The sequence below is a fragment of the Manacus vitellinus genome, unplaced genomic scaffold (assembly GCF_001715985.3).
Source record: "Manacus vitellinus isolate BGI_N305 unplaced genomic scaffold, ASM171598v3 scaffold_32_pilon, whole genome shotgun sequence".
Lineage (NCBI taxonomy): Eukaryota > Metazoa > Chordata > Aves > Passeriformes > Pipridae > Manacus > Manacus vitellinus.
This window is the reverse complement of record NW_021940460.1, coordinates 7,447,121-7,467,280: the sequence shown is the minus strand read 5'-3', so window position 1 is coordinate 7,467,280 and position 20,160 is coordinate 7,447,121. Positions and strand designations below refer to the sequence as shown.

Genomic DNA, 20,160 nt, shown 5'->3' with positions numbered 1-20,160 from the left:
CCCACCTGTAAACTTGTAATTTACTGACTCCCTCAAAACTTCCATCCTGTTTGTTGCCTCCATCCTCATCACCATCCTGTTATTTACAGCTGTAACAACATCCAACAAAACTGCCCCTTACCAGGAAAGCTTCCCTCCTTCTCCCTCTGCCTTCATTGGATCCTGCTCTGAACGGATCAGAGCAGACAAATGTAGCCACCCACCTCTAGGAGGAAAACTGAGCTGCAGCCCTGGTGAAACATAAAGTTTATTTGGGTAAAGTGACGCAAAAATTCTTAAAGAGCTCTTTGGCAGCAGATTATCTGGAAATCAGACCATGTGAGGGGGGCTGGTGTACAAAAACCTCACCAAGGTGCTGAGTTGCCCACAGGCTGAGCTCCCGAGGCTGAAGTAAATGTGGGTGAAGGTCCCTCGGGCTTGGATAACTCCAAGGGAAGCGCTTCAGACCGACCCCAAACACAGGTATTTTATAATTTTGTCTTTAACACAGTGATGTCTAAAGTACTTTAGGAAATTCAGACAGACTCTGAGACGGCTCCTCCTCAGAGCCGACCTCCTGCAGCAGCAGACACTGGAGTTTCATTAACTTTCCTTCCTCGTTGCCTCTTTCAACTTCAGTTATAAAATCTGAAACGCTAATGACAGGCTGAAACCTGAACTGTAGATTTTGTTCCTTTTTAAGGCAACTCTCAGGTCTTTGATTAATTTTTAAAACATCAGGAAAATGTGCATCTAACAAAGCTTTGGAGGTGGAAAAAGATACGCTGATTTTTGGTGGAAGTTTGCTTTGATTTTTTAAAACTTTTAATGCTTTCTCTTGCTTTTCTGCTGTGACATGCTCTACTCTGTCATGTTCAGGCACTTGTCCAGCAGTTATGAGTGTTGGGAGTCAAATGCCTGTAAGCAGAAAATGTTCCAACAATCTGAAATAAAGAGTTCTGGCAGTTCACATAACTGCATTACAAATGTAAAGCTATTCAAAATTTACAAAAAAAGAATTAAACTATAAGGAAAAATGAGGGAAAGCAGCAGAATCTGAAGGGGGCAGAAAAAGAAAAAAGTCAATGCAAGTTGTTATTTATTTTGAAAGGGTAAAGTGAGGTTTGTTAACCATATGAAGTTATATTTTAAAAGGTAAACTGTTCTGGCACAGTAAATTATCGAACTCAATGGGACAGATTTATTGTAAGTAATAAATCTGAGGAGCATGTCCTATGTATTTATAGTCAAACACGTTTACTGAGACCAACTGGCTTGCTGGGTTAGTTTGCTCAAAAATGTGGACATTTAAGTAAGGAATGTAATATAACTGAATATAGGCAAGGACAACATGTTTTGACGTGTTAAGAAAGCCTGGGGGGGAAAGGATCATGCATTTAATGGGTCTGGGTTCTTGGAAATGTTGTGGCATTTTTGCAATGTGGGTTGTCAGTTGTCAGACTTTTACCAGGGAAGGGCTCAAACACTTGGGATGCATCTTCTGGTGCTTTTGATGGCGAATTGACCATAATTTTCTTGGAGAGTTCTTTGCAAAGTTGTCGTACAGCAAGGGACAGCTGCGGGTCCATTTGCTAATTGTACAGGGCACGATGAATTTCAGACGGTCAAAGGAAGAAAAAATGCCCTAAGAATGGAATTTAATAACCCCCCTAAATTATTCCCACACATGGAAAGAGCTTAAATACACTGCACATTTCCTGCTTTCCTCCATGGAAATATAAACTGCTGAGTTTTCACTGGTAACAGTATTAGAGCCTGAAACGTTCTGTCTGTGTCCTGGTCTCCTTTCTGTTGCTCAGGTTTGAGCTCTTTTCCCAGCCTGTGTGTTTGCAGCTCTGTTGATCTCTATCTTGTAGAACTGTTACAACGTAATTACAACATAACGAAGCCCATCTGTGGGACAAGTGTTTCATAAAGAACTTAAGGAGAACTTGGAGCCTGAATAAAGGGCTGTAACTTGGAGATAGCCATTAACAAGCCACCTTCAAAGAAACATCATCTGTTACTCAGGAATGGTGCTGTATTTATTTGGTGATGTTTGCTGTGTTACGACTCGTCCTTCAAGCTTATATAAATAATTTGAGGAAGAATACAAAAGCAATATCTTCCCTCTAAGCTTATCTGTTTCCTTGCACTACACACAGACACTCTCAAGCCACAAAATGCATTTCCCCCTTCCTGTTCTTTAAATGACTGTCACCAATTTGGCAGTATTCCCACTAAAATACAATGTCTGCCTTCTCAACAAATTTTTAAAGGTAAAAATCTCTCTTTCCTGCAGGCTTTTTAATTTCTGACTGAAACATGGATAAAATTGCAACACAAAACTCACAGCACAGGTTTATATTTCCCCAATACTGTCGCTTTCAGAAGCACTGTTTTCCCACCTTACCTATATTTAGCCTTTTCTGGGAATACAGGAGTTAACTGGAGAGAGCTCGCTCCTTATGCCACTCTTTGGGAAACACTTTTGTTCACCCAGGAGGGTCATTGTCTCACCAGCACTACTTGCTGAGTACACTTGGACTCTGCTTTAGTATGTGAGCAAGCCCTTGGAGACCTGCAAATATTCATATACAGGATCCATGGTCACCTACATACTGCAAATCTCCTGTGAAACATTCACATGTTAGTGCTGTGCCAAAGCACCCAATCCAGCAACATTTAAAATCACCAGCACTGGGATCAGACCTGTTACAACTCACTGGAACATAAATTTCAGTGGGTTTTGATCACTCTATCAAAACTCAGTTCAACTAGAGAAGAATATCTCAAAAAAAACCCCCTGAACAAATCAATGTTCAGTTGTTGAGGGATGTTCTAGATATCAGCTTAAGTCTGCTTTGTACCTAACACCCCAATTCTGCAGGTACCAATTATATGAGTATCAGGCTTTGAAATCTGAAATGCAAACTGTCACACTTTCTGTCAGCTTGCCTAATGGAGACAGGATGGAAAAGGATATTCTAGGTATTAATTTTTTAATTAAATCAGTGTAACTAAACACACTCAAAATCAAAAGGCACTAATTTTTTTGAATGATGAACCTAAATATGACTCGTGTATGACATGAGTCCAGCACCTGGAAACACCCAGGTATGTGTCTGTCAGAGGGTCACAGCTCATATTTTGGCTCAGAGGTGAGAATGGTGCCTCCAGGTAAACAGCACAGCCTTCTCCTGCGTGGGATAAATGAGTTCTATCTCATTCGTAGTCATACAAACTTCTTGTTTGATATTCCAGATAAAAGTAATTTCCTTGGACTTTTTCCATTTATGTACAAGCCTGTGTGAACCGCAAGGTGTAACTGCAGTCAGGCAGATATGGAACTTCAACCATCTGAAGTACTTAGTGATAAAAGTGAGATTTAGGTCAAGTTAACAGTTTGATTCTGTTTGCCAGCACCCTGGGCTCACTCTTTGTCTTGAGGTTCCAAGTGCTTTAATTCCCTGCAAGTCCCTGCCTGCGAGCGGCCGGAGCAGTGGGAGGGACGGTGGGACCGCGAGTTCTGCTGCAGGAATGCGGCTGTAACCCGGTCAGTGGCTGCTTCTCCACAAGCTTTGCTTTGTAAAATCAGCACGTGGAATAAGAACATAATTCACATGAAAGTGAAATATAGACAAATCTACGAATTTTGTGGCTGTCATGACTTCTGCAGTCAGGTACAGGGGGCTGGACAAGCCCTGGGAGCTGCCCAGGCACTGCAGCCACACCTCAAACACAGAAACCTCCAGGTGACTCGAGGCTTTAAGATTTGCCTCCTTGAAGCATCTGCTGTTTGCTGTATCTCAACCTCATTGCTTTACTTTCCTAGACACACTAAAAGTAATTTTCTCCTTTAAAAAAAAACAGCTGGAGAATCACTTTGTTTTAAAGTGCTGGAAGGATTTGTTTACTCTGAGGCAGAGCATTAAAAGCAAGGGATTCCCACACCTCCAGGAGAGGTCATTGCTCCAGAAATAAACAGGAGATGAGCCACCAGTTGTGCAAAAGGAAGCAGACCCCAGGCCAGGGATGCTCCTCGAGGATTGCTTTGCTAGAGGCAAAGGAGCCGAATTTGTGCATCAAGGCTTTTACATCATTTGTGTCATGCAGGGCTTTTACATCTACAGTGCTGGTTCAAGTTTAGCTCTGTGTGGGAGATAAATAGATATAATTTAATTAATATTTGGCTGATGTGAACTGCGTTGGTGGCTCCAGCCAAGCATGTACAAACACATGTCTTCAATTATCCATCTGGGTGTTTTCAACAAACAAGCAAAGCAGGGAATAGTTGTGGTGGACACGCTGCATGTTCCAGGGTCACTCCTCTTTAGTTACTCTTTGCACAGGGAGGGTGCCATTCCCAGCCTGGCACCTTCCACGTGCTCTTGAACGGCACAGAAATACTGAGGTGAAAACTGCCCTGCAGAATAATCTCTGGGCAGGGCTACTGAAGGGAGACAAAGCACTCAGGGCCTCCCGAAGGAGCAAAGTCACGTCCACCAAACACAGATCAAACCAAAATGAAGGCACAGATATCTGTCCTCTTCCTCTTCTTGGCTTTGCTTTCTCTTCTGTGGCTAATTATGGGTGATAAGAAGCCAAGGTGCAGTTATGTAAGAGCAACCTTTGCAACAGCTCAGATTGAAAATAGGTAATAAACTGCCATTTCTGAGATTGTTCACTGTCATCAGTCAAGCACCTGAACTACTGAGAGATCAGCACAGAGAAATGGAGGCTGAAGTGGGCAAAAATTTCCCTGGATGTCCTCCCTGCTGTCCTAGCATACCTCCCAACCCCAGAGCTCCAGTTCTGCAGCTGTTCACTGTTTGTAGCTGTTACAGTTCCTTCAAGTGTTTTTTTTCTTGAGTTGTAACAAAGCAGGGGAAAAAGTACATTCTCCCGCAGTTTTTACAGCGTAACAAAACCTTCTGATTCTGTAACTGTTCTGTTTTCATGTGCCAACCATGCCCCCATGAACACCACTGCATAGCCCTGGAGTCTGTCACTCCAGAGATTTCCCAGGATAACTGACAAGCTGTAGTTCTGTTTCAGAAAAAAAAATAGTTCCATCTCAAGCCCATGAAAATTCACATGCCATTTTGCATCTTTGAGGCTCAAACTACTGAAAATTCTATAAAAATATTTCAAATAATGTTCCATTTCTTTCCTGTGGTCTGCAGAAGACCAGAAGGAGCTTAGATCTGGATAGACAACGATCCTGATTGTCACAGATCTTGTGACAAGAGGACCTCCCCTCAGTGAAGAAAGCACAGAGAAATACCTTTGTGCAGAAACAAAGGGCTTTGCAAACACAGTAAGCGTTTAAACCTCAGGTATGGGAAAATCAGTCCCAAGAGATAATGCAGTTGAATCAACATCCTTTACTGCTTTCCCATTTATGGATCAGAGGTGTAAAGTCCAGAAGGGCTCAGGTTACTTTTCCATATTCCTACTTTATATTTAATATGCTCTATACAAGGGGAGGATTGGCTGTGGCCTTTCCTAGGAGTTCTGTGTTGACAGCAGTGGTGGTAGGACTGTTGCCATCTAATAAGCTCTTTTGGGACATTTGGAAGGTTTTGGACTCCAAAGACATTCGGGTTTTCTGGTCCTGCAGGTAAAACAGAAACTCCTGTTCTTGATGTTTCAATCTTTGTGGATGATTAACTAATGGTAGCAAAGTACGTGCTCCTGTAAAAATTCAAATTAATGATGCATTGCTTGCATTATTTGGGTAAAGACAGAAGGTAAGCCTGGAGAATTAGAGATTCCTGCAAGTTATAAACAACACCTTCAAGTGACTTTTATCTCGAGAACATCCTCCTGTTTGCTCTGCAGTTTGATAACTTTCCTTCTCTTTCTACTTGAACTGAGAAATGTTTAGAAGAGGTTTAACAAGTTGTCTTTGCAAAAGGCTCAAAGCTGGGAAAAACTTGAGTTTTAATAGCACTGGTAATCAGCAAATTCTAGAAATAAGCAAGTAATATCCCTTCTCTGCTTTAGTTTTTCCTCCAGTTAAAAATGAAATAATGCTTATTGTTCTGCTAGGATGTGACAATAGTAGTTACTGTTGTAAAATGCTTTGAAAAGTTAAAAATAGATGTAATTGTAATAATTTAATCTGTAGTGGCATTTAATCTGTGGTGTAGATTGTGTGACTCTTTGCTGGCTATAAAGCAGGGTTACTACCCCAGGGAATTTACAGCACAGAGGATCAACTCCTGTGCCAGGGTTTTGTTGGGTAAAGGCAGTTGAGTATTTACATCATCTGAACGAATGAGCAGAAAACAAAGCATAACCTGCTGAATCACAACTCTTTTTCTGTTCTCTTTGTTCTGAAGGAAAAGTTATTTGTGTCACATTTTTTCTTTATTTCAGGATGGTTTATTTCCCTTGGATTCTGTTTTTAGCACATATGAAGAGGGCAGGTAAAGCCAGGGACTCTCCCGGTGCCTGTTTTTTTGCCCACTACCCTTCCTGGGGCTGGAACCACAGTGTCAGCAGATCCAAAGAGAAGGAAAGATGCTTTTATCTGCCCAAGGAGTCAAATAAAACTGGGGACAAGTTTTATCCTTTAGACTCACGTGTTAGTTCTTAATCAAAAGAATCAAATTGAAGTTTATGATCTTTTCTTCTTGCTATTAGTGTTGACTGAGCCTCAAGTGTTAATTGATGCAAAACCAGTGAGATTTAAATACTTTTCTGAAGTTTCATTCAAGCCTTCTAGGTCTGCTGCTAAACATAGCAGACACTGTGGGATTCTCAAGAAAGGTAGTCATGAAATGTAATTTTTATAACCATGGTTATCTCATATTTCTTTAAATAATTCTTTCCCCTTCATACTGGGTGAATCTAGAAATTGCCACAGGATGAGTGGATCAGTCACAGCTTATGAAAATGAATGTCCAAGTCACACTAAACTCTGACCTCAGTTTGCAAACTGGGAGTCCCACAGGCTCCCTGGGTGTGAATCCAGTGCTCAGAGAACAGAAGCCAGCAGGACTGTGACTGCCTGTGAGGTGTCCAACAATGCCCAAAGTCCTGCACACCTGCCTGAGAGGGTGTAATGCAGGTACACCGACCTCTGCTGTGGAAGAGGATGACTGTTTCCTTCCTTTCTCTGGACAAAATCCTGGATGGATTATCAGCTCTGTGATTCACATTGCATGCTGTGATGGCTAATTACTTCCGATGGTATTTTAATCACAGAATCTGTCAGTTGTAACTTGAAAGTTCCCAGAATCATAGATTTGTAACTCTCTTTTAATTTCTTAGATGATGCCTGTGCCTTCAATCTGATGGACTTAAGTATGGAAGAGGAATTCTAAAAGTGGTGGGAATAAAAGTGTGGGAAGACAAGCCACGAGGGGACTCTGTGCTGCTGCCTGTCTGCAAGTGATCAGAACAAATCCCGGAAAAAATGGAAAAACAGGCAACAAGCAATGAGACTGAGCCACTGACTTCCAAGAAAGATGTCTCAGACTGTAACAAAGGAGAAGATTGTAAAGAGAACAGACTTCTGGTCAGGAACCCTAAATCTGCCCTGCGGCTGGTGGAGGATGGCAATAAAGTCCATCCCAGCCAGGGGGATAAAGGGGAGGCTGCTCAGATCTCAAATGGTTACTCAGCAGTTCAGAGCTCGGCCCCCTGCAATGGGATGGGAGAGGTGGAGGATACCCAGGGCACGGCCCCAGCAGCCACAACCACCACCACAACCACCACATCCACCACCTGTGGGGCTGAAGGGCAGCAGCAGCTGATGGAGCTGGAAGAGAGAGAGACCTGGAGCAAAAAAATTGACTTTCTCCTCTCTGTCATTGGATATGCAGTGGATCTGGGAAATGTGTGGAGATTTCCCTATATATGCTACCAAAACGGAGGAGGTCAGTGCCCAGCCCTGTTGGCTGTTTCCTAATGCTGAACTTCCTTGCTTTATAAATGGATGACTCAGTGGCTTTTAAATTATCATGTGTACCAAATAACCAGAGGGAAATGACTTACTTTTTAAGCAGACTGGAAAACTTAAATATTGGGATAGGATAACATTAAGACGAAAGAAAAACTAGTCAGCAGGATTTAAAAAATCAGTATACAATTAGAAGCTGAGAGCAAGCTATGTGCAGAATCACCCTCCAACAGGAAACACTCAATCCCTGTCCAAAGGAGTATTTTAAAGTCAGATAAACCAACATGTCAAAACCAACTCATGAGGAAGGCGAGGTCTTAGACTGGCACAAGAGACAAAATATAAATCTAAAATCTACTCAAGGAGATCTTGGAAAGGACTTTTGTCTCCTTGATGTAACAAAGGCATTTTACTGGCTAAATAAATTATTTTATCTGCAGCCCATCTCACAGCTGTACCCACTGTAGCCAGTGGAGTCTTGGTGAATCCTACATGTACTCACTGCAGAAATGTGAGAAATTTGGCCTGGGTGCTGCTTCTTGTTCACACAGCTAAGTAGTTACTCTCACAAGAAATCCCACAGTAATTCAGTGTGGTGCACTGGCTATAGAGAGGATATGCATTTTCCCTGTGAGATAAAAGGAACTCCTGTTTCTGGAGTGCTGGTACTGTTGGAAGAGAAGTCCTATGCAGAGTTACAATCATGTGCTTTCTCTCTTGCAGGAGCATTCCTCATTCCTTACACAATCATGGCCATCTTTGGAGGGATTCCCCTCTTCTATATGGAATTAGCACTAGGACAGTACCACAGGAACGGGTGTATTTCCATTTGGAGAAAAATATGTCCTATATTCAAAGGTAAAGAAGGGAAATGGAACTTTATGAATAACTGGAAAATTTTCCTATAAAGATGAAATTTCTGGGAAAAAAAAGGAAAATCTCATAAAACTCTTAAGGCTTGTTCTACACAAGATTTTGGTTTTTTACAAAGAAAGCTTTCCTAAAACTCTGTGTACATCTGCACGTGTGTGTACTGTTGTACACACCTATAATATGCAACTCTCAAATTGATTAGAGGCCAGTCCACTTCTCTGACCCAAGCCTGAAAATATAAATAAAAGATAGGAAAAGGGGGAGTTCTATATGCTCATTTACTGTTGTTCCCAGTGTTATAGCTCTGGTCTTGTCTTTTTTGAGACTGCAAGATGTCTATTTCTAAATTCCAGAAATTTAGGAACAGACAAAAAAAATCTCTACAAGCATGTTCTGTCTTGTCTAATGATGTTTTAGTGGGATCAGATCCTGAGTGTTTCTGAAGTCACATGAAATTCCAGCATTGTAAACACCTGGGAGGGTTAAGTCCTGCAGAGCTGCCCTAGAAAGTCACTAATGGTAGTTGATGTGATAAACAATTCCTTTTATTTTTGGCCTAAACTTTACACTGACTGCATGTAATTATTTCCTGCCTCACTAGGAATTGGCTTTGCCATCTGTATAGTAGATCTTTACGTAGCCTCCTACTACAACACCATCATGGCTTGGGCCTTTTACTACCTCATCTCCTCCTTCACGGCGGAGCTGCCCTGGACCAGCTGCACAAACCCCTGGAACACAGGCAACTGCACCAACTACTTCAGCAAGGACAACGTCAGCTGGTCCGTGCACTCCGTCTCTCCCGCAGAAGAATTTTATACGTAAGTGCATGTAAGTGAGGACGGTGATAGGAGACAGTCTGGTGGAGCAGGGAGCAAGCTCTTCCTTGGAGGAGAGCAGGGCTTAATGTTAATGGTGGCCTCTTCTGAACCATTAAAATCACTGAGTATTTGTAGGTTACGTAAGCTTAGAGTGTATGGGGGTACTCAGCTGTCATCACTTATTATCCCCGACGTACCATTAACATCAAACTTTCAGCTAAAACAAAATAAATCTGAGATTACATGACTCCAAAGGCTACTTATCAAGGCCTCATGATTCCCTGTAATGCTCACACCACGGTATGGGACTGTTCAAAGCAAACTTAGGGTAAGCATTTATTAAAAAAAAATATCTCTACTGTGTTTTTCTTTCCTCTTTCAGCCGCCAAGTTCTACAGGTGCACAGGTCTGAGGGGCTGGATGACCTGGGGGGCATCAGCTGGCAACTGACCCTCTGCTTGCTGTTAATCTTCACCATTGTGTACTTCAGCATCTGGAAAGGGGTCAAAACATCTGGCAAGGTGAATGCAAAAGCAGGATAAATCAACTTGGTACAGGAGAGTCTAGAGGCAGTTCTAAATGAGCCAGTGAACTGTCAGGGAATTGTCTCAGTGTTCATGACAGGGATTATAGGCTGATTATTTGGGAATGCTGCAGAGTGACTGCTATTGTTATCCAAGTAATATATGACACCAGTAAGTTACACCCTTGTTCTCTGGGCAAGAACAGCCCTGCCAAGGAAAGCGGGTACAGATGTGCACACTGCCTGTCTGCAGACCTCCAGAACAGCTCATGTGAAGATGTTATAAATCCTAAGAGATATAATATAACTATCTCATTCTTATTACCCCTGTTAAATTTCTACCCGTGGCAAATGCTGTGTTACCATTTTCCCTCCCAGGTGGTTTGGGTGACTGCCACGTTCCCTTACATCATCCTCTTCGTCCTGCTAGTGAGAGGTGCAACTCTGCCTGGGGCTTGGAGAGGTGTCCTCTACTACTTGAAACCCGACTGGCAGAAACTCCTGGCCACTGAGGTAAGAAACAGCATCAAAGGGCAGAGATTTGCTTTTAGCCTATCTGTGTATATCAGCACATACATACTTCAGTGTCCAAAAGAGCATGACTGAACAGATGTCTCAGCACAGGCTTAAAAGCCTGACTCCATGCTCTTGTTTAAACAGTCCTGCTATTTCTTCCATAATTATGAAGAACTTTAAAGATGAGAGCCCACCATCAGTGGCAGAATTCCCATACAGTGTGTGAATAGAATTAGCAATATGATTTGAAAGAAAACAAATGACCGGTTTTTCATTAGAAAAATGGTGAACAGGCTGTGGAGGAGGAATAAATCAGACAGGCCTGCATACACCTCCAAAATCTGGAAGGAAAGGAGGAATGAGGACGAGACTGAGTGAACAAACAAACCCCAGGCACTCCAGTATCTGATTCAGCCTTGAACTCCGTGGATGACAAATAGTCCATCAGGCCCAAGGCTGCACTTACTTCACTGCCTGTGAAAGTGTCTAGTGAGGAGGGTGATGGAAAAAAACCCAAAGCAATAAATACTACAAACACATAGATTAAAAATTTCTAATGTTTGCAAGTCTGGTGCTGCCCAGCTGATATGGAGGGTTTTGAATGAAGAGGAAATGAAAAGACACCAGTCTCTGATAAAGCAGCATCTCCAATAAGGACCCACATCTTCTGAAAAAGCAATAAAGGGCATTGATATTGTATTGGATGTATCTGGAGTGAGGACAGCAGATTGCAATCTGTGTGCTGGACGATGACAGAGCTCTGTCTGGGTGATACAGGATGGCCTCACACGATGGAAGAGAATATTAGAAATGAGTTGCAATGAACTCCATGTTTCAATCAAAAGAGGATAAATGAATGAGGACTTTCACCTTCAGAAAGAGAACTGATATTGTACTTTAGAACATTACTCATTAGGGCTGTGGCCACTTTTCAAGTACAACAGGCTTTTCATAAGAAGATCATCACACTTGCATCTGTCACGGCTACAACAAAGCTGAATTGAGTCCTAAGGACCAGAACTGCACCCACACTGTCAAACGGATTTCCACAAAGGAAAAATCTGGACAGTGTTCAGCTACTACTTAGCCTGGAGGACACAAAGCCAAACACGGGACTACTCCACAGCACACAGAGCTTGGAGGACTCCAGACTGCAAAATCATGGATAGGAAGTTCTCTATACAAAAGTGTGCAAAACTTGTGTTAAACTGATTACGAGGCAAATCACTGAATTAATCTAAAATGCTGCCAGAAGTGAAACTGCCACAACAGTGTAGAGATAAAAGAAGCACTCATAGGCACCAAAATTAGAGTAGATATTTACAGCTCTCACAGATCCATAATAATCATTCATATTTCAACATCTCTCCTAACAAAGTGTCAGTTAGACCAGGACTAGGACATAGGCAGAGCACTGAAAAATCCTTTTGGAGCCCTAAGTGATATTCTGAATATGCCAAACTCATTCAATCTGTTTCATGTCATTTTTTCTTTATTTTCAATATTTTTCAGGTTTGGGTGGATGCAGCAGCTCAGATTTTTTTCTCCCTGGGACCAGGTTTTGGGGTCCTATTGGCTTATGCCAGCTACAACAAATTCCATAACAACTGCTACCAGTGAGTTCTACCTTATTCTAAAAGTAAAATCGAGTTAAAAAATGTAACTGTGGGTACTGATGAAAAAGAAACATGGTGCTGGTGAAAGGCACTGAAATGTCAGACCTGTGTACATACAAATGAGACAGAAGTGTAACAGAACAGAAATCCTAATTGCAAGAACCTGCAAAGCAGGTTCTCTAAAGCATTTCCCATCTGTTGTGCCCACCTTAAAGAGAAATCATTTTCACCAATTACAGCAGAGGTCTAAAGTGTAGAAAACTGTGGCAACAAAATGGACTAAACCCCTGCCAAACTATCACACTGTAATTATTTAATCTTAGGAAATGACTTCATTTTCTTGAGCTGAAAGGCAATTTATAGTTGTTTCCTTGTTAAATTGAAAAAATTCTATTTCTAACTTGTGAAATAAAATTCTCAATTCTTTAATATTCCTATAGTAATTCCTATTCTTTTAAAACAGCCAGCATTCAATCTAGTGTCAGACTAATGTTACAGCACCTGTTTGAATTTGAAGAAGGAAAAGTAGTCATGGATTGTTTTTTTTTTAAATTTCTTTCAAACCTGCTGCTTGTTTTTTTCCCCGTATTCTCCTAGTTTTTCTAGGAGTCTGTCCAGACTGTTAACTCACCCCATCTGGTTGTAAATTACTCTTTGCAGCAGATGCACATTCCCTGATGTGAGTTAGGTCTTCTGTTGCAGAGATGCTCTGGTTACCAGCACCGTGAACTGCGTGACCAGTTTCGTGTCTGGATTTGTCATCTTCACCGTGCTGGGATACATGGCTGAGATGAGGAACGAGGATGTGTCAGAGGTTGCCAAAGACACCGGTAGGTTAATGCTCTTACACACCTCAAACTGCTTCTAAGAAAGGATATATTTGTGTGTTACCTTCTAGATCGAGAACAGCCCAAGTGAGGAGAAATATTTAGTATTGATTCAGGATACTGACTTTATGATATGGGCACTGTTACCCAGTAGAGCTAAAAAATTAGCCCATAAATACAGCACATACAAGTCATATTGCAGCTTCACACACATGGTAACAACCTGTGGGGAGTTTTGCCCTGGGAGATAACGTCTCAGTGACCCAGCCTGCCCCCCCCTGCAGCAGCACTGGCTGACAATTATCCCAATTCTCTGACACCAGGACCCAGCCTGCTCTTCATCACGTACGCCGAGGCCATTGCCAACATGCCAGCTTCCACCTTCTTCGCCATCATCTTCTTCCTGATGCTGCTCACGCTGGGATTAGACAGCACGGTGAGTAGTGGGGCTCCCAGACCCTCCATGTATGGCCTCAGCCCCCCAGACAGCACAGAAACAGAACTGCAAACACTGCACTGTCACTGGGGGGGTTACAGCAGGATTGGCAACTCCAGGTGCAACTATTACACCAATTTTTGCCTAAATATAATTAAATGATTTGTCACTGTCATACTGTGACAACTCCTAACAGACCCAGAAACACAACCAAAGCACTTGATGCACAAACCCCTGGTTGAATGTGGCCTTCCAGGCTCCTTCTCGTTTGTAAACCTACAAAGCAATTATTAAATTCTGGAAGTTTTTCTCACAAATGGGATTTTAAAGGCGGGAACTGGAGGTGGGAATTCTCAGTGGCACTGTGAGGAGGAGATACACTAAAAGCTTTTGATGTGAGCCTGGTTTTACAGATGGAGAATTAGCTCCTTCCAGCAAGGCTGAGCTCAGCTGATTTAACCATCTTGGTTCTACTGAATCACCTCCCACTTGTCCCCACCCGAGTGCCTGTAACACAGAACTGCCTCTGGATGACAGTCCATTCCTGCAGATACTTGAAGACTAAATCCCCACCCTAAAGAGCTTTAAAGAGCTTTCTGAGGAGACACTTGTCTAAACAGCAGCCACACCACCTCTATAGCAGAACAAAGCCCCAGTGTTTCTGTGCTGTAAAGCTCCTTTAAGTATCGAAACACTTTCAAGCAGGTAACACTGCCCTCTATTTTCCAGTGATTTTTCCATGCTTTTCAGTTTGCAGGACTAGAGGGAGTGATTACTGGAGTACTGGATGAATTCCCACATGTCTGGGGCAAACGCAGGGAATTGTTCGTCCTTGGCCTGATCGTTGTTTGCTTTTTGGGGTCACTGGCAACCCTGACATTTGTGAGTATTTCACCCACTCCCAGCCCTCCTCACTGGCAGTTTCCTGCAAAGGACATCTTGGAGAGGGTGGTATTTTTTCAAGAGAGTTTCAAGACATCAGATTAAATCTCCAGCCTGTGATCTTTATACACTAGAAATTTGTTACTTGGAATAAATGTGAACACTATTTCACTAGGAAATGTGTTGCAAAATGATCCTACTGCAACACATCATAAATGACACGGCTGCTCCAGCTGCTGCATCAGTCAGCAGACAGCCCTCCACATTTTGTGTGTGGTTTACTTCTTGTTCCCAGAAACTCCATGTTTAAAAATAACACGAATTGTTATAACTTCCCCAATGTTTAAAATGTATTTTGAATTACAAAAATTATCCCAAATGATCTGCTAGAAAATGCTGTAGTTGACTGTTGCAGTTCTCCAAAAACTTCTAGTAATGAATTTCCTGGATATCCCAGAAATCATTAGTCACACCAAAGAGTCCCTGTGGGGCTTGTGGATTTCATTCTCACAGTAAGAATTTTTTGAATAATGAGTGTAATGGCCATAAGGGAAAAAGAAAAAAATACTTGGCTTTCCTGTCATGTTTCGCTCCACTTGCTCATTTATGTGTAACTTCCTTCTCATTTAAAGTGTTTGCTCTACAAGGATGATTAGTCCCTCCCCAAGGAGCCTCCTCCTTCATGATTCTGGACCCCAAATGGGAAGAAAGCAAAGCAACACTTTATTTATTTCCTGTTCAGTTGCTATAACTCATGTTGGAGAAAGATGCCATCATAGAAGGCAGGCAAAAGCCATCCTGCCAACCACCACCAAACCCCACTTTGTTCAGTAAAATCCAGGTAGAACTGCCAGCAGGTTTTAGCTTTTCTGCATGGCAACCCCACTGGTGAGGCATGTCCACAGAGAGCAAGCAGATCACCAAGGATTTCCCTGGCAGGAACTGCCACAAAGGGACAGAACTGAGTGAATTTCCACCCCCGAGAATAAGCAGGATTTCCATCCCTGGATCCCTGGGACACTGACAATTCCATGTCCTTTCCAGGGGGGAGCGTACGTGGTAAAGCTGTTTGAGGAATACGCCACTGGCCCAGCTGTCCTGACCGTTGTGTTCCTGGAAGCAATTGCTGTGTCCTGGTTCTATGGTAGGTCTACAAACACTCCTGAGCTGCTGCAGTGCAGCATTTCCTCAGTTTCTGCAGACAAAGATCAATGATGTCTCCAGAAAAAGTTCACAAAACCTTTTTACAAACTCACTGATTACTAAATCAGTGAGAATTAATATTGTTCTCTGAGAGAAGTACAGAGACACCTAAAAGTAACAGGAGATAGAATTCAGACCAATGAAGGATTTAATATAATTAAGAGTTATAGGAACAAAACAGTCTTTGGTGCTGGATTCTGTATTTACTTGCTTGGCATAAAAAATGCTGAACATCTACTTAGGGAAAACTTAGATCTGCTGTCACCCCTCTCCTCCCACCTGTCTCCACAGGCATCACCCAGTTCTGCAACGACGTGAAGGAAATGCTGGGCTCTGCCCCAGGCTGGTACTGGCGAGTTTGCTGGGTCGCAATTAGTCCCCTCTTCCTTCTGGTGAGTTTTTCTTGGAGCTTTTTCTTTCCAGCACAAGAAAATTACCACTGAGCAAAGCAGTTCCTTAGACTCCTCAAAGCTAAATTCTGGAATTTTCTTGTGAAGTCCTTCAGTAATAATTTTCGTTGAACCAAAAAGGCTCAATTAATGATAAAGCCAAAGCAATGCTGAAAGGTCTTGTTACTAAATCACGACTTTAAGGATTTCTGTAGGTGAGTTAGCTAAGTACATCTAGGTTCTGAATAACTTTCCTCCTTCCCTCTGCTGAGCAAACTCACTTTGTTTTGTTGCTTTATGTTTATCTCAGCAAAATGAAGTAATAAAAGCTGGTGAAACACACTGTCAGAGGAGGAAAACCAAGATCAGTAAATACACTGTCTCAGCAACCGCTGACCGACTACTTCAGAATATTCCACTTAAATTTTACGGCAGTTCATTACAACCTTTATAAATCTATAATTCAGAATGGGAAATACTGCCCAAATATTTGACTTGGCAGTATTATTGATAACAGTTGAACATAAAGTGTTCATTTCCTGATTCAAAATTAGTTCACGGTGTCTTTTATTCTGACTGGCCTTAGTGGGAGCAGAGCAGGTCAAGATGGAGTTTATGAAGCACAGAACGTAGATTTAAGACCTGCAGAGTGAATTCAAAGCACTTGTAATGATCAAGGTATAATTAACAGACTTTCATTTTATTACTCCTGGAAAAAGAAGGGATGAAAAGGCTATAAATAAAAATGTGACACCACGGTAATTTTTATAGAACTGTTCTCTTTGTGATCCTAAACCAGCAAAATAAACAGAGGCACAGAGCTCTGGGGATGTGGTTACCAGGCAGAGCTATCTGCATTCCCTGTGGGAACTAACCCAAAATAAGGAAAGCTCAGAAGGAATGATGTAATTTCTATATGGAAATTTTCCTGGTAATCTTGAGTTTCTGATGATACTCTGGAAAAAACAAAGTCAGAGATCCTTCCAAAGATATTCACAAATATTATTCCTGTGATATTCAACTAAAAGTATTGGTTGCTTCATAGGACATTTCTCAGCCATGAATGATATGCTCAGGAAAATGATGCAACAGCATTAACCAAGCTGACATTTCTTTCTTTTCCTATATTGACAGAGAGCAGTGCAGTGTGGAGAGAAACTGCTTTGGAAAGCATCACTTTGGTCTTTTGTTTTGTGGTTTGTTGTTGGTTTTTTGTTTCTTTTTAAAATCCACACTAAAGTCATTCAGGATTTTTTCAGTGTCAACATGCATTGAGTCCTACTAATTTATTTATTTCAGTGCTAGGCAGGAACACAGAATTCCCCAGTGTGTGTGCCACCAAAATCCACTTATTCATACTTCATTCTTTCTCTTTTTCAGTTTGTCACCTGCAGCTTTCTGTCCAACCCTCCTGAGCTGAGGCTTTTTGAATATGATTATCCCTACTGGACCACAGTGGTGGGTTATTGCATAGGAACCTCCTCTGTCATCTTCATTCCCATCTACATGGTTTATCGGCTGATCATCACCCCAGGAACACTTAAGGAGGTATCCAAGATGCTCTGTCGCTTCTATTTGATGTTAGGAAGGAGCTGATTCCCATAAATATTATGAGTAGGTTTTTCCAGAAACTGATGACCTGGGATTTGGCTGTTCTGTTCCTGACCAGCTGAATGTTAATTGACTTCTGCCCATTCTGAGGGATTCAAGTCTCCCCAGGTCTTACTGAGGCCACTGAGATATTCTTACAAATATTATATCATGTAATTTTTTTTAAGTTCTGCTGAACTAGAGGTTCTTCCTAGAAATCACACCAGACACTGTCATGCAAAGAGGCAGTGAAAGGCTGGTTCCCTTGGGTATATCTGTAAGAAAGGCTTCTTTTTCTCTCCCATAAGATAAGATTTCTCTGCCATAAACCTGTGGCAGCCCGTGATGACAATTTTGGGATTTACTGTAAGTTCAAATAAATACCAGTTCATAAAGAATATGTTCAGTGGACTCAGGGTATCCAAGTAAACCGCAAAGTCCTAAAGCACCAATACAACAACTGCCAAGCTTTGATTTCAATTATGTTACAAATAATTAAAAAAAGCCACTGTGTACTTTTATAGCACTTTACACCCTCATAGTGCTGAAATAACAGAGGCCCGAAGTAATAAGGGGTAGTAGTTCAAGAGTAGTTTAAGTAGTTAAGTAGTTCAGTAGTTAAGTAGTAGTTCAAGAGGTGTAACTCAAAGTCATATTTTATTATAAATCTCTCTCGAAATTTCTGTCATGTATTACCTCTAAAATTAATCAATTACTAATACTGATTGCTTTCCAACAGCGTATTCTGAAAAGCATCACTCCAGAAACAGCTACAGAAATTCCCTTTGGAGACATCCGCCTGAATGCAGTATAAACACCCCGGGTTTGGGGGGAGAGGGGAGCACAAGATGTCACTTTCCCCACACTCCCCCTACCAAAGAATCCCCTTTCCAGCTGAAACAGAGGAGTTTTCCATGGAGGCTGCAGCACTGACAACAGGCATTTGGGAACGTGATGCCTCCAGCACATTCACCCAAGCAGTTCAAGGAAACCTCCTGTGCACTTCCAACCAGGCTGAACTGAGAACTGCCTCCCTCTGGAGCACGAGGACGCCTGTGTGCATGGGAACATCCCTGCTCCACTGTGGGCACCGGGGAACTGCAGCAGCCCCTCCAGGATGGGTGGGATTAGGTGTGAACCCCAGTGTGTGGCAGTGCTCCCGTACCTTCCTCAGTGTGGTCGTTCGTCCTGGGCAATGTCGTATTCGCTTTAAGGTCCTAATTGCTTCAACTACATGGAGAAATGCACAACTACTTCTGATAGCCATACATCACTCGAGCAACACAGGGTTTTATAAACTAGGAATAAAAAAAATTAGTTGATCCCCGAGGTTTGTAGTGGAGGAGACAGAGGGAGAGGAAACAATCCTGAGCAGCACTACATACAGCTCTGCACCCATCAGCACTGGCCTCCTTTTCATTTCCTGCATTTTGTAAGTGGTAACAGTTTCTACTGTTTCTTGCATCACAAGTACTGCAAAAGCAATTTTTGTGATGTTTTAGGCTTCACTTTCCTTTAGACCGAGTGGTTGAAATACTGAGAAACTGATTTCATTTACTTATATCATTGCTTTTTTTCTTCCATTTACATATCCACCTGAAAACATGCAAAATAACCAATATTTATCAGGTAGCTCAACAAGTAGCCATAAATTAAATATCAGTTTTGTACAAAACCCACTTATATGGATACCAAATGGGCTGCACTGCAATTACAAATGTTTGAGGCAAAAATTTCCTTCTCTTCAGCTCACCTTCCACTCATCTATCACATGAGTATATCCTACCCTCTGTTCTGAACAGTGAAAGGAAGTTATGAAACTGGTAAATTAGGACCATCTTTGCCTTTTAAAGAGAATTAAACTGGAGTTTTAGCTGTACAGAACCAAGTATTCCCTCCAACTTGTACATGATGCGCCTGTATTAATTTATGCAGCTGTTTAGTTACAAGTGTTGCAAGCTGATTGTAAGTCATCAGTATGTGCCTTGTACTGTAAACTGTTATTGTAATAAATTTAATATTCATAAACCATCTGTAGACGTCTCTTGTGCCTCTCTCTTATGGGAAGAAGAAAGATAAAATCTCACTTGTAAGTAAAAGCAGAATATGTAGTCGAGTTTACAATATCAACAAGGCCTCTGACAAAAAGCAGAGGATTCCCTGCAGTGTTTGAACCCTGGCCCACAGCTGAACACTCTTTCATTCCATTCCAGCAGAAGAACCAATGCTCATTACATTTGTTTAGACAAAAGAGCAAAACCAAACTCCTCCACACTTGGAGCAAGTGCTCAGCTGCTTGATTAGCTTACATATGAAACTCATTCAAGTCTCTGTAAACTGGCAGGATTTGCATTTTATTTTACTCACATTTTGTCTCATTACTAAGTTAGCTGAGCAAATTATTAGGGAAACACCCATCTCCAAACCTTTTTACGGAAGTTCACCTCACTCCAGCATGAAAGTGATAATTTTACTACAAAACAAAGCAAAAGAAACCTTTGTGGAAAGTGCTGAAAATATATTCTAAAAGCTAAAGCCACTGTCAGATATCCTGCTTACCAGGTTTGGAAGTAACTTTATGCTCAATTCTGAA

The 20,160-nt window shown here is 41.8% G+C and overlaps 1 protein-coding gene across 1 annotated transcript; it reads left to right on the top strand.

Annotated features, from left to right (window-relative positions):
• The first annotated feature begins 210 nt into the window (after window positions 1-210).
• Window positions 211-19,600, top strand: SLC6A4 (solute carrier family 6 member 4). The gene is made up of 14 exons (XM_008930456.3): window positions 211-462; window positions 7,261-7,868; window positions 8,615-8,749; window positions 9,366-9,585; window positions 9,968-10,106; window positions 10,487-10,621; window positions 12,137-12,240; window positions 12,943-13,070; window positions 13,391-13,503; window positions 14,254-14,385; window positions 15,430-15,529; window positions 15,880-15,980; window positions 17,358-17,525; window positions 18,307-19,600. Exons 2-14 carry the CDS (start codon window positions 7,406-7,408, stop codon window positions 18,379-18,381), a joined length of 2,013 nt encoding a protein of 670 aa, XP_008928704.1. The 5' UTR covers window positions 211-462; window positions 7,261-7,405; the 3' UTR covers window positions 18,382-19,600.
• The last annotated feature ends 560 nt before the right edge of the window (window positions 19,601-20,160 follow it).

Bases quoted from the DNA above. Each gene is read 5' to 3' on its own strand.
- SLC6A4 (XM_008930456.3), top strand. From the start codon at position 7,406: ATGGAAAAACAGGCAACAAGCAATGAGACTGAGCCACTGACTTCCAAG. The intron at 7,869-8,614 runs GTCAGTGCCCAG...TCTCTCTTGCAG, and splicing joins ATGCTACCAAAACGGAGGAG to GAGCATTCCTCATTCCTTAC. The intron at 17,526-18,306 runs GTATCCAAGATG...GCTTTCCAACAG, and splicing joins CCCCAGGAACACTTAAGGAG to CGTATTCTGAAAAGCATCAC.